This window comes from Bos indicus x Bos taurus, chromosome 2, assembly GCF_003369695.1.
Source record: "Bos indicus x Bos taurus breed Angus x Brahman F1 hybrid chromosome 2, Bos_hybrid_MaternalHap_v2.0, whole genome shotgun sequence".
Taxonomy (NCBI): Eukaryota; Metazoa; Chordata; class Mammalia; order Artiodactyla; family Bovidae; genus Bos; species Bos indicus x Bos taurus.
Genome location: NC_040077.1, coordinates 102,026,811 through 102,041,603, shown reverse-complemented (window position 1 = coordinate 102,041,603; position 14,793 = coordinate 102,026,811). Strand labels below are relative to the sequence as shown.

Sequence of the window (14,793 nt, the reverse complement as noted above, 5' to 3'; positions counted from 1 at the left end):
GAAAGAAGCTGGATGAACAGAAGGGACATAAGGAGGAAAGGGGAGGAGGAAAGAAGTAGAAGAAGGAGAAAGAGAAGCTAAAGCAGAAGCAACAGATAACATTTATTGTTACAACTAAATTTTTATAAGGATAAATGGTTCCTAGTGCTGCATAGAAAAAGGAAGATATCAAACATTATGAAAGACATAGTGAAAGGATAACAGAAGAGCAAAACTTCAAAGTAAACTGAGTCCATGAGAAGAGAAATGGTAATGTCATTTACATTACAGAAGTGCCCATCTTTTTTCTCCAGCTCCATAAACAGCTATAGTACCCTTTACAAAACACACTCTGATGGCACCTACAGCATATTATATGTGGGGCAGTTTAACTTAGAGTTTTCAACACTCCCAGTTTATGATTTGCACATTCATGACTATTGCTTCAATTTACTTTGTAAATAGAATCTTACCTGTCTCTTCATAGCTAAATCCCAGAATTTAGAATAGTACCTGGCAGATAACAGGCTTACGCTAACTATTTGTCAACTGAATGAGCATAATTTCTACTTTTAGACAAACAAAAATACAGGGGAGAAAATAATAAAATTCTTGGCTAGAAGGTATGACTGAAATGCACATATATATTATGCCAAATGCATATTCATTATTCCACTTATCAAACTCACTATTTCAAAACATTTACAAAGTACTGATTTTCATAATATCAATAATATACTGTTATATTCCTTTTTCAATTTTTCTTTCTTTTTGTTGTAGACTGCATAGTAGGGGATGCTGCATGAATATGATTTTAAATAATTTTTGATATTCACTCCAGTTATAGTATAAGTAAGATACTCTGAGATCAACCAGATTTGAGAAAGCATATGTGAATATTGTTTGAAATTCAATTTTAGATAAATATAACTGAGTGTTATCATATGTGCCATCGGGGCCAGCTCCCTCTCTAGGAGAGTATGCTATTTGCTCTGGATTGATTTGCACTTCTGTTGAACTGCAACTTCTCTTAAAGGATTATCCTATTAAGAAGTATCAGCTTGGCTGATTAAAGATAATTATCTATTCAGTTTTGTATACATAATCTACTAAAAAGAAGATAGATTCTTGTGCTACTTGACTTTGGGCTATGAGGTATGTGTAGACTACAGATTTCAACTGTTATTATTTTTAAATTGAGTACACCATCATATGCTACTACATTAAAATAGTACATTCCTCTTAATTACATAACTATGTACCCCTAGGAAAAATTCAAAGGTAAGACTGTACTTTATTTCTTTATATAAATGTATTTTTCTTGATTAATATATGTGTAAAAATAGTCATATTTCATAATGACCTACGCAAACATGCATTTGTTCTTTTTATAGTATTTGTAATCATATGGTCATAGTTAATTATATGGAATATTTTATTGCCTAGGTGATATTAAGATATAGCCAGTCATGAAATTAATTCCTCATACTTGTTCATTTCAGTTCAGTTCAGTTGCTCAGTCATGTCCAACTCTTTGCGACCCCATGAATCGCAGCACACCAGGCCTCCCTGTCCATCACCAACTCCTGGAGTTCACTCAGACTCATGTCCATCGAGTCAGTGATGCCATCCAGCCATCTCATCCTCTGTCGTCCCCTTCTCCTCCTTCCCCCAATCCCTCCCAGCATCAGAGTCTTTTCCAATGAGTCAACTCTTCGCATGAGGTGGCCAAAGTACTGGAGTTTCAGCATCATTCCCTCCAAAGAAATCCCAGGGCTGATCTCCTAAATTTCTTAAACGTGGTGGCAATAACTTGGCATTAGCACAGTAATTGTTACACGAAAATAACTGCTATAAATGCATTTGAAAACTATTTCTTATATGACTCCTGCAAAATTAATCCTCATTAAATATGATGACAGTAATTTAGAATTTGTCATTTTTTGGATATGAGCTGTATTTAAAATGTTTGTATATAATTAGGCACATAAGCTCTGTAATGAACTTCCAAGGAGAAAGTTTATGTACATAGAAAAATATTTCCAAGAATCTTGATCATCTAGGCCTAATATTTCTATGCAATTCAACTACAACAGAGAATTAAGCAAGGAGAAAATACTATATAAAACTGAGGATCTAACAACGTAAGTGTGACTTCTTTGTATCATCCAGGCAGTTAAAGCTATAATAGCTGACTGCATCTGAATAATGCTCTAATTTGTAAGATTAATAAGTTATTTTCTGCTCTGATTAAACCAGAATAGGTCAGATTTTTACTATCTCATAAAGCCCTATAAGAAGAATTTGTTTGAGTTATTAAGTTATTAAAATGTTGAAACTTATGCATGTTGTTTGATAAAATTCCATTCCTACAGAGAATGAACATGTTGTTAGGTTTGTAAGAATAAAAGTTTTATATTGCTGAGCAACACAGCTGTCATTTCAATTTGAGGCTCAGTTTCTAAATAATCTTGATTTTTATATCAAATTATTTCCATTTTGGAACTAGGAAAAGTGGAGTGTTTTACTTACAGTTTCATATTTTATTTGTAAATGTTAAATAGTATAAAAGAGTATTAAGTTTTTATTTTAAAATATTATTTTTATCCCAGAATACCATGCTCCAATGAAGAGTGGACAAGGCACTACTCAGCTGTACAAAACTTAGGTTGGAAACATAACTGATGAAGTCACTTAATCCAAATCTCATGTTTTTAAGATCAAGTTGAAGTCAACAGAGACTAAGTGTCCTGCTCAATTTCATATTACAATTTCATATTCAACCACAGATGGACAACAATATTCTTTAGAGCCTTGCCTTGTGCTTAACTTCTGATGTATGGTATGTGAATTATTTCTATATGTTTCTTTCTACAAATTCAATCCAGACTCAGATAAGACATTAGATAGTATTGGAGATATGAAATAATCATTTCTAAAACTATGAAAACAGTTGCAAAAGTGAGGCCTTATAGTTTGTACAATGATGTTGTCATTAGATTAAGTACACACCCTTTCAAACATAGTATCGGAAAGGAACAAGAGTTACGTGCATTGATTCTGTATTTTGAAAAAGTCAGTAATTTCATTTATATTAAGTGTAATATAATTAAGTATAATCACAATTTGTGTAATTCAAATGCACTTCAGTTTTCAGAATGTATGATACATTATTAGGATGATAGTCTAAATACATAAAAATTAATATGGTGTCGTCGCCAACCAATTAGGCTTCCCTTGTGGCTCAGCTGGTACAGAACCCGCTTGCAATGTGGGGGACTTGAGTTCGATCCCTGGGTTAGGAAGATCCCCTGGAGAAGGGAAAGGCTACCCACTCCTGTATTCTGGCTTGGAGAATTACATGGACTGTGTAGTCCATGGGGTTGCAAAGAGTTGGGCATGGCCGAGCGACTTTCACTTTCACCAATCAGTCAGAATGGACAACAGATCAAACAGAATAGGTTCACAGTCAATGGTCATAACATTTTTTACAACTGCAAATATTATTTCTGAATTAATATATCTTCAAACAATACACCTTTAATTAAAGTTTTCATGGCATCCCTATTATTATTAGCATGTTACCTTCTATACTTGCTATCAGGTGAATAAAAATGCTTCTAAAACATAGAATAGCATGACAAAAAACAAAGAGAAAGGACACTTTTTTATTTTACAGGTAAAGTGTAAAACCAGTTCCTATGAATCTCCAGAATTTTTTCTTTACAATTCCCTGGATCTAAGGATGAAATAAAATGGAATTCAGGGTCTCATAGAAATGTACAAATACATATATTTGTTAATATACATACATAATTAAAGCTCTCAAAACTTCTTAAAATGGGAGAAATGGAACCAAACCCCTAGTTCTGTGCTAAGTAAAAAACAAACAAAAAAACACCTTGTCCAGTTCCTAGAGCATAGTATACTTCATTGCAGGTATTATTCACACATTTGAGTCTGCAAGGGAGATACATAATCTTATTTCTTTCAGTTCCTCCAATTCCTTTCTCCAGTAGCAGAGAAGCCCATATTTTACTCAAAAACAAAATGGATTTGCATACAAACAGGGGACAGAATAGCGGGGTTATAAATAACTGAGCAGAGTCTTCTAGTCTCCTTTTCTCTCTTGTGTTTTATCCACTCTCCCTGTTACTCTTTCCCAGGAAATTGAAGTAGAATGATCTTGCTCTTAGGAGGAGCTATTTAGCTTATCTCTGCCTTATGCCTTAGAGAAGTTAGCTTGTTTTACTCCTTTCCTATTTCAGTTTCTAATCAGGCCAGGACTTAAGTAAATAACAAAAGGTGCCTGTAAGCATTCACCTATTCCATCCAGATTAGTCTGATAAGAATTAACCATGAGGTGTGGAGCTGGAGTTTCAGCTCCCATTAGGAACATATTTAAGGTTCCCCATTGTTATAATCCACCTATAATGTAGGAGAGCTGGATTTGATCCCTGGGTCAGGAAGATCCCCTGGAGAAGGCAATGGCTACCCACTCCACCATCTTTGCTTGGAGAATTCCATGGACAGAAGAGCCTGGAGGACTATCGTCCATCAGGTCGCAAAGTCCATCAGGTCAATGACTGAGTGACTAACTCTTTCACTTTTCTTTCTCTCTTGTTATAAGACATCAAAAACTTGGCAGATAACACTAGGGAAATCATCTTTTCTTTTTTTCCCCCCCTTTATCTTGTCTTCCTTTTCAGACACAACTAGTTGACAAATAGTGACAGGATCCTGTCTTAATCAGTTTTGAGTCAAACACTTCAAGTGGTCATTACTTAGATTATTTCAATATCTATAGCAAATGAATTATTTCTCTGAACAGATGTCATATATCAATGTGAAACTAATACTATTATTACAGTGAGAAGCAGAATGATAAAAAGTCCAAATTCTAGTCTCTGGAATTAGACTCTCTGAATGTGAATTCTGACTCCATATTTGATCAGATAGGTATCATTGGGTTTGTTGTTAACTTCATGTCCTAGTTTCCTCATCTGTAAAGAGGAGACAATGGTGAAACAGAAGAGGAGGGGACAGGGCACAACCTTTAAAAGAATGACAGCCTGAGAACACAACATAAACTGATTAGAACCAAATAGGTCCAAGATGGCAAACGAGTCGACTTCCACTAGGCTCGACGTGAGCTTCAGTATATGCTCACTGTAACACATCAGCAAGCTAAATGACACATAGGGACTCATGACAGACCCAAGTGTGTTAGTCTCTCAGTCATGTCTGGACCATAGGGGTCCTCTAACCATGCAATTCTTCAGGCAAGAATATGGGAGTGAGTTGCCATTTCCTTCTCCAGGGGATCGTCCCTACCCAGGAATCCAACCCACGTCTCCTGCATTACAGGCAGATTCTTTACCATCCGAGTTACCAGGGAAGCCCCAAGGCCAATCATCAAAGACCAAAAAGTGAGTGGCAGCCTAATTCCTGGAACACTCTGCCCCATCTCCAAAATTTTTGGGATAATCTTCCCATTCTGTACCCTATGCAATTACCCAGTCCATGAAGGCTAACCACACCACTTTCTGAGGTTGCACTCACCCTCAGCAATGGCCCACAGTCTTGTCTATGGACTGTGTTTCTTCCAAGGCCACTTTTGACTTCTGAGATGGCTCACACTCTGTCTGTGGAGTGTGTTTACTTATAAATAAATCTGTTACTGAGTCACAGTAATCCAAGTCTATGCCCCAACCAGTAATGCTGAAGAAGCTGAAGTTGAAGAGTTCTATGAAGAAACACAATACCTTTTAGAACTAACACCAAAAAACAAAACAAACAAACAAAAAAAAAACAGATGTCCTTTTCATCATAGGGGACTGGAATGCAAAATTAGGGAGTCAAGAGATACCTGGAGTAACAGGCAATTTTGGCCTTGGAGTACAAAATGAAGTAGGGCAAAAGGCTAACAGAGTTTTGCTAAGAGAATGCACTGCTCATACCAAACACCCTCTTCCAACAATACAAAATATGACTCTACACATGAACATCACCAGATGGTCAATACCAAAATCAGACTGATTATATTCTTTGCAGCCAAAGATGGAGAAGCTCTATATAGTCAGCAAAAACAAGACCAGGAAGCTGACTGTGGCTCAGATCATGAACTCCTTATTGCCAAATTTAAACGTAAATTGAAGAGAGTAGGGAAAACCACTAGGCCATTTAGATATGACCTAAATCAAATTCCTTATGATTATACAGTGGAAGTAACAAATAGATCCAAGAGATTAGATCTGATAGACAGAGGGCCTGAAGAATTATGGCTGGAGGTTCATAACACTGTATAGGAGGCAGAGATCAAAACCATCCACAAGAAAAAGAAATTCAAGAAAGCAAAGTGGTTGTCTGAGGAGGCCTTAAAAAGAGCTAAGAAAAGAAGAGAAGTGAAAGGCAAAGGAGTAAAAGAAAGATATACCCATCTTAATTGGGTACCAAAGAATAGCAAGGAGAGATAAGAAAGTCTTCCTAAATGGTCAGTGCAAAGAAATAGAGGAAAACAATAGAATGGGAAAGATTAGAGATCTTTTCATGAAAATTAAGAGATAACAAGGGAACATTTCATGCAAAGGTGGGTACAGAAATGATATGGACCTAGTAGAAAAGAGATGGCAAGAATACACAGAAAGATGATCCAATAAAGGTCTTATTGACCTGGACAAGGACAATGGTGTGGGTCACTCACATAGAGCCAGACATCCTAGAGTGTGCAGTCAAGTGGGTTTTAAGAAGCATCACTATGAACAAAGCTAATTGAGGTGATGGAATCTAGCTATTTCAAATCCTAAAAGATGATACTGTTAAAGTGCTGCACTCAATATGCCAGCAAATTTGGAAAATGGAGCAGTGGCCACAGGACACAAAAAGGTCAGTTTTCATCCCAAAGAAGGTCAATGCCAAGAACATTCAAACTACCACACAACCGCACTCATTTCACATGATAGCAAGGTAATGCTCAAAATTCTTTAAGCAAGGCTTTAACAGTACGTGAACTGAGAACTTCCAGCTGCACAAGCTGGATTTAGAAAAGGTAGGGGAGCCAGAGATCAAATTGTCAACACCATCGAATCATAGAAAAAGCAACGCAAGTCCAGAAAAACATCTACTTCTGCTTCATTGACTACAATAAAGCATCTGTGTGAATACAACAAACTGTTCTTAAAATTCTAAAAGAGACAGAAATACCAAACCACCTTATCTGCCTCCTGAGAAACCTGTATGCAGGTCAAGAAGCAACAGTTAGAGCCGGACATGAAACAAAGGACTAGTTTAAAATTGGGAAAGGAGTACACCACAGCTGTATATTGTCACCCTGCTTATTTCGCTTATATGTAGAGTACATCCTGTGAAATGCCAGGTTGGATGATTCACAAGCTGGAATCAAGTTGCTGGGAGAAATAACAACAACCTCAGATATGCAGATGACACACCCTAATGGTGTGTCATGGAGTGAAGAGGAACTAAAGAGCCTCTTGATGAAGGTGAAAGAGGAGAGTGAGTAAGCTTGTTTAAAACTGAGCATTCAAGAAACTAATATTATGGTATTTGGTCCCATCACTTCATGGCAAATAAATAGGGAAACAATGGAAACAGTGACAGACTTTATTTGGGGGGGGGGCTCCAAAATCACTGCAGATGGTGACTGCAGCCATGAAATTAAAAGATACTTGCTCCTAGGAAGAAAAATTATGATAAACCTAGACAGCGTATTTAAAAGCAGAGACATCACTTTGCCAACAAAGTTCGATATAGTCAAAGCTATGGTTATTCCTGTCATCATGTATGGATGTGAGAGTTGGACCATAAAGAAGGCTAAGCAGCAAAGAACTGATGCTTTTGAACTGTTGGAAAAACTCTTAAAGGAATTCAATCCTGAATATTCATTGGAAAGACTGATGCTGAAGCTCCAATACTTGGGCCACCTGATGCAAAGACACAATTCATTGGGAAAGACTCTCATGCTGGGAAAGATTGAAGACAGGAGGAAGAGGGGGTTACAGAGGATGAGATGATTGGATGGCATCATTGACTCAATAGACATGAGTTTAAGCAAACTCGAGGAGTTAGTGATGGACAGGGATGCCTGGTGTGCTGCAGTCCATGGGGTCGCAAAGAATTGGACATCACTGACAGACTGAACAACACAGCCTAGTCAAAGCTTGCTCTGCTCGCTGCAAGATAAGTCAATGAATCTGAGATGAGGTACGTGGATTAGGAACAGACTTTGTGAGCCTGCTGACAGAGAAGATGGCAGGCCTGACCCTCAAAGTAACCATCTTGCTGGGGCCTGGATGTCAGATTCTTTTCTGGATCAGAGATGGGTGGGATACAAAGTAAACAGACCATTTAATTCTTGCAAATCTCCTAAAATGACAAGCCTCAGGTAGTGGGATGTGTTATTTTTATGTCTTCCTTACAGTCATTACATGGGCAGTGTGAAATGCAATATCTCCTGTCATATCAACAAACAAAGATGTCACATCTATCTGTGATCCCAGACTCCCCAAATGTGAAATTTTGGTCATGAAATGTGCTTGGTGCTATGCCATTTGCTACACAGAGAATCACAGGCATTCACAGGTGGACGGGTCTGGTTATCTCCTTGAGGCAGGCCATTATGTACGTTTATAATAAAAAAAAAGGGGGGGGTTAAAGTCACAGAAGCAGATGCAGTGCAAATTTAAAAGCAACTCTTCCAGGTTACAAATCCATTTCTTTCCTATCACTTTGTCTTTCACTGAATCTTTCTGCAACGAGAAATCAAGAATCTAAGCTTCATTAGGTCCTGAAACTATGTGTGGGATCTCAGCTGGAAAACCATGGGTTTGGGCTGAGTTCAAGCCCGAGCACATGGATTGAAGTCCCAATCTGAGGTGAATGATTTCAGTAGTAACAACCTCATTAAGCTGTGGTAAAGAATAAACAAGATTTTTATGAGAGCTGACTCAGATGGTTCCATTGGTAAAGGGACTAGACCCAGAAGTGTGGACTGATGTTGCCTCACTATTGAGGTAATAACATTCTGAGCCCTCTCCCTGAGTCAAGTTTTCTGCAAAGAGCCAGACAATAAATAGCTGAGCCTTCACAAGCCATATAGTTTCCATTGCGAATATTCAACTCTGCTGTTGTAGTATAAAAGTAGCCTTAGATAATGCATAAATTAATGGGTATGGTTGTATACCATTAAAATTACAGATAAATACAGGTCAAGCTGGACTATAGGCAGTACTTTGCCAAGCCCTGTTCTATGTACTATCCTTTTGAATTGCAAGGTTTTACCATCCTGGTTGATGGGAGCACAAACTATTCCTAGGCTATTGTGATCCTCAGGGATTTTTCTTGTTAACTCTTCAGACAGATTTTTCTAAGCCTTTAGGCTGTCATGTACTGATCCATACTCAGCTAAAGATTGGAAGGGATCTTTTGCAGATCTCCAGAGCTCCCTCTTTATGTTGCTGTCTCCTGTCCTGTCTCCTGTCCTGTCCTCTGCCTTGGCCTCACTGGACTGCCCATTCCATCTCCCTAACTCTGGGAGTTTGCTGAGCTTCCTCAAGGTTTTTGTTCATTTCTGAGATGCAATCTAGAGATTTCCTCCAGACAGTATTCTGTGCAGCCATAGAGCTCATCTTATTTACCCACCTCTCAGTACTGTCTTCCACTGCCCAATATTCAATTTCTGAAAACCATTGTTGCATAAATTTTGTCTGTTTTTTCCTTCATTTTAGGTAGGAGTCCTACCTAATGGTCCCTGTTTGGCTGGAAGTGGAAGTTGTGGTAGGTTTTTAACATTCCACAGACAAGGAAATTAAGACTCAGAAATGTTCAGAAATTTCACCAAGATCATTCGGCTAGTTAGTAGTAGAGACAGAATTCAAAACCAGGGCTTCTAAATTCTGAGTTATACTAACTTCCAGATGTTCCATTATACTACACTGCTTCCAACAGAAGGGATTGACCACAACCTGTCTTTTAAATATGCTGCTCCTGCTGCTAAATTGCTATAGTCGTGTCTGATTCTCTGTGACACTATGGACTGTAACCTGTCAGGCTTCTCTGTCCATAGGATTCTCCAGGCGAGAGTACTGGAGTGTGTTGCCATTTCCTCCACCAGGGGATCTTCCTGACCCAGGGATTGAACCTATGTTTCGGCCATTGCACACGGATTACCACTGAGCCTCCAAGAAAGCGCATCTTTTAAATATAAAACAGAACAGGGAACTGAAGCCTTCACTAACAGAAACTAATAAACCAAAAATGAAGATTATCTTATTATTTTTTGAACAATTTTAGAAGGGTCTGATACTCGTCATATTTTATAATGGGGTCATTATTTTTTCTTATAGTTTAGTATCTCTATTGTCATTCTGCTTGTGGGAAATATCTAGGATTATCTCCAAATGGTGGGAAACCTTGCCCGTTTTAATGGTCTAAGACTGATAAGCTTTCTGTTGGAAAGTTCCCATCTGGCTCAAGCTTCAGCTTCTGCATGTTTTAAGGATGTGACTTCTTTGCAAATGTATTGGAATTACCTTTTACAAAGGAATGAAAAATAGTTCTAAACTACATAAACATGATGAAATGAGAGCTGTGGGAAAGCGTATGTATAAATTCTCACAGTTCATTTTGGTTACTTTCACTATAAAATTCCATTTAACATTTTTCTGAAATAGTAATAAATTTTTGAATGGTAAAACATATGGCATTTGTGTATGCCAAGTGCGAGATATTTAGATAATGAATATTTGTATGTGTAGCACTGTACTACCAGGAGGTTCTCTGTTTAATGAGAAAGAATACTTATCCTTTTACAAATACATGAATGATAAATATATACTGATACACGTATATATCTATGCTGCTGCTGCTGCTAAGCCGCTTCAGTCCTGTCTGACTCTGTGCGACCCCATAGACGGCAGCCCACCAGGCTCCCCGATCCTTGGGATTCTCCAGGCAAGAACACTGGAGTGGGTTGCCATTTCCTTCTCCAATGCATGAAAGTGAAAAGTGAAAGTGAAGTCTCTCAGTCATGTCCGATTCTTCGTGACCCCACAGACTGCAGCCTACCAGGCTTCACCGTCTTTGGGATTTTCCAGGCAAGAGTACTGGAGTGGGTTGCCATTGCCTTCTCCGGTATATATCTATAAACATAGGTAATCTGTATTTGTTGTAAGCAGTGCATTTTCAAATAAAACATTATGCAAATAATACTATGCCACATGCAACTCCTCTTTTAAATGTGTAAGAAGCTGATTTCTTACAGCAACAGTAAAGCTAAGCCCTAGATGATGATTCACACTTCTTTAAATCTTTTGATTTTAATTATATATGCACATATAATGTTAAATACAGTTTTACTTGCTAGTTAATCATTTAAATTATTTTTAATATTAGAGGAAAACAAGACTATATTGGGATTTCCTCATTATAGAATGCAATTAACCCATGAGACAAATTAGAATATAGTAAGACAATTATCTCTTCTATTATTTACATGAAAAAGCTTAATTCAGGAAGATCAAATAACTTGCTTAAAATCTAAAAGGTGAGGAAGAGCTAAGGGTCTAAATCTTAGTGTACGTTCTTTTTCCACACCATTGGTTTGAAATATTTTTATCAAATATAACATTTCAAAAATTGATACACCGTATTTTGTTGTTTAGTTTCTAAGTTGTGTCCGACTCTTTGAACCCCATGTACTGTAGCCTGCTGGGCTCCTCTGATCATGGGTTTTTCCAGGTAAGAATATTGATGTGGATTGCCATTTCCTTTTCCAGGGGAGGAAGTCCCTGATACATCATGAGAAATACCAATTTTAAAACAGAATAAGTACTATTTCATTAGTATGTAATTTACTCTTATAAATTTAAAATAAAATTATAAAATAAAATAAAAATAGTTATGAGATAAATAATTAATGAATACATTTTAATAAATATTTGAAATCAAATGTTATGAACCACAGTTTCAGTCTTTAATGATCTCTACTCAAATATCCTGTGTATCCTGTGTTGGATTTGCAGTGAAGAAATCCCTTATTTATAAAGACAAGCCATTGTGTATGGAGACAGCTCTGTTTAAGCAGCACACCTCAAAATTTCAAGATGCCCTTCAATTAAACTGATCTAGAGACATGAAATATTAGGAGAAAATTTTTGTTTCTGTGTTTATTATTTAGGATATCTGAAAACTACTTGCACATTCCTTATATTAAATTTCTCAAACAGAATACTATCAATACTTCTGCATATGTTATATGATATTATGATGATACTGCATGTGTATTATCAATGACCTTTCCTCAGGTCCAAGGAGGTAAGCTTGCATTGGCTTGCCACTGGGAATAAATAAAGTATGTCAAATGAATGTGTATTCTGAGCTTATTATGTTATATTTGATATTATTTTCATAGTCCAAATATCCTCATGACATCTTTTTATACTTTTAAAATCATCTTTTCCTGAATAAATGCAGATGAGAAGAGATCTACATGTTCCTGTCCTTATTTCAATTTTGTTTTGCTCTTGACTTCACTTTTCTTTACTCTCTTGAAATGAACATAATTTCTGGTATTTAACTTTGTGATTTTCATCTCTCTGTTCAGATCCTCATTAGACCTTGTCTTTGCTCTTCCCAAGTTCCTACAACTCTTAATGTATTTCATACTTTTAAAATGATGAGTGACTTAAGACTTCTTCTCCACCAAAGCACACATTTCTCATTATTCAATGAGAAAAAGACATTAATTTTTCAAACTCTAGAATTAAAATTAATTATATCATGTTCCTTGAAGAAATGGTCAAAGGAATGGAAAGGTCAAGTTGAAATTATATTTCTTCAAACTGATGAAATGTTTTCATTAATAGGGTCCCTGGTTTACACTCTTTATGTTTCTCATTGTTCCATCCTTGATTTTGACAGTTTTCTTAATATTAGTGTACTATCGAATATATAGCAGTAATGGAGAGAAAAAATAGATTTGTTGTACCAGGGGCTTCAAGACTTGCATGACAGTAAGATAGAACTGACATTTATTTAAAATAAGGTTTGCCTGACAATATATAGAAAAAAAATTTGAGGATGGATGATAAGGACAGTAAAAGGCAGTGAAAACATATTTAATATTATGACAGTAAAATATATATCTAGTGTTAGTTGTACAGCTTTCCAAAACACCTGTTTTTCTATTATTAGAAAGTACAGACAAAAGCTTTGAAATTTCAGAATTCAAAACTCAAGAACCTGAATACTTGGATGCTATTTCAAGATAATAAAGGAAATTTATTGATTTGAAAATGTTTATAAAACACAAGTTGAAACTCTTTTAGATTTATGATGTCAATGTATATTCTATATATTGTAAAGTATAAATTATAATACTAATGAGCCTTCACATTAAAAAATTAAATTCTCATAGTTAGGGTCTTTTATCCTGTACAGTGTTTTCTGTTTCAATTCTAGCAGAGCATAAAAGTCTTAATGTCAAGAACATTACTAAAATATTTTTAAGGAAGTCATTGTTATTAGTGTGGCTCATATACCAGTCTGCAATGGGAACACAACTTAAGATTTGTTAAGAAGACAAACTTACTGAATTCTGAATTTCAGATATGTCATGGCAATATCATGAAACCAGTTCCATGGAACACACAATTATCTTATGGCTCTAGAATTGCTGAGTATATTCATACTTTCTGGACTATATTTAAATAGAATATTATTTCCATTATATATATTCAATCTCTATTTCTTCATCTAAAATCACTATCTCTACCACTTTGAGTGGCTGCCAATAAATAACACAAGTTCTAACATCTCAAAACTTAAAAAAGTTTATAACATGTATTATAATAGCAAAGGTAAGCTATATCAATCAATAACAGATATACATTATTTAGCATAGGATATCATTAAAGATAGAGTTGTAATTGCAATTTTAACATTTTAAATATACAAGTGGAATCATTGTGTGACTATTAATATCAGTTGCTACACTACTGATCATCAGCAAGGATAAAATATTTTCTTATTGATAACATTCATCTTATTGCAGAAAAATGCTAAACATGATAATATACTATAATTATTACCAGTTAAAACAATTATTTTTGGACATAATTGCAGCAAAATGAATATATATTTAAATTTAATTGTAAAATCTAGAGAATATGAGGTATTACGCATTTATTATAGACTAAAATATTCTGTAAAATGTTTTAATTTTACTCTTGTCAAAGTTTTGTTCTTCCCTACTTTTAGCCATTTGCCTTCAAAAAACTTGATTTTCTTGCGTTGGATGGTGATTCCAAGGCATGCAGACTCCAAATTTTGCATGATGCTACTAGGAACTTGAGTAATTTAAATGAGCACACACTTACCTTCTCTATTATCCTTTTTTTCACGCATGTGATAAATGCAATGCTTTCATTATATATATGTGATATGATATATAATATGATGATTATAACAGTGTAATATATTTTAGTATAATATTAAGAACAGAAATTTACATAGAAGGAAATGCAAAAAATTAAAATGGCAATAGAAAATACTTTCAGGACAAATATTAAAGTTGTCAACTTGGTCAAAATGTTATACAAAAACGATCCTACCTGATGAATCAAAGGTCACCTCATTGCCCGGGCTTGGACCTACATCAATGGACACCATGGGTAAAAGCTTCCGAAAATCCCACAGCTTTGTAACTCCACAGGCATCACAGGATGCTATCATGTGACCCTTTAAAGTATTAAAAAAGAAGTTTTATATATACACACACACACATGATACTTCTCTAAA

At 35.9% G+C, this 14,793-nt stretch overlaps 1 protein-coding gene across 1 annotated transcript in view; it reads right to left on the bottom strand.

The window, feature by feature from the left end:
• The window catches only part of SPAG16 (sperm associated antigen 16), a 1,067,206-nt gene that overhangs the window by 274,134 nt on the left and 778,279 nt on the right, over nt 1-14,793 (bottom strand). Inside the window, exon 15 of the mRNA XM_027566726.1 lies at nt 14,607-14,733. Coding sequence (XP_027422527.1) covers nt 14,607-14,733 — 127 coding nt within the window. The remainder of the gene's footprint in view (nt 1-14,606; nt 14,734-14,793) is intronic.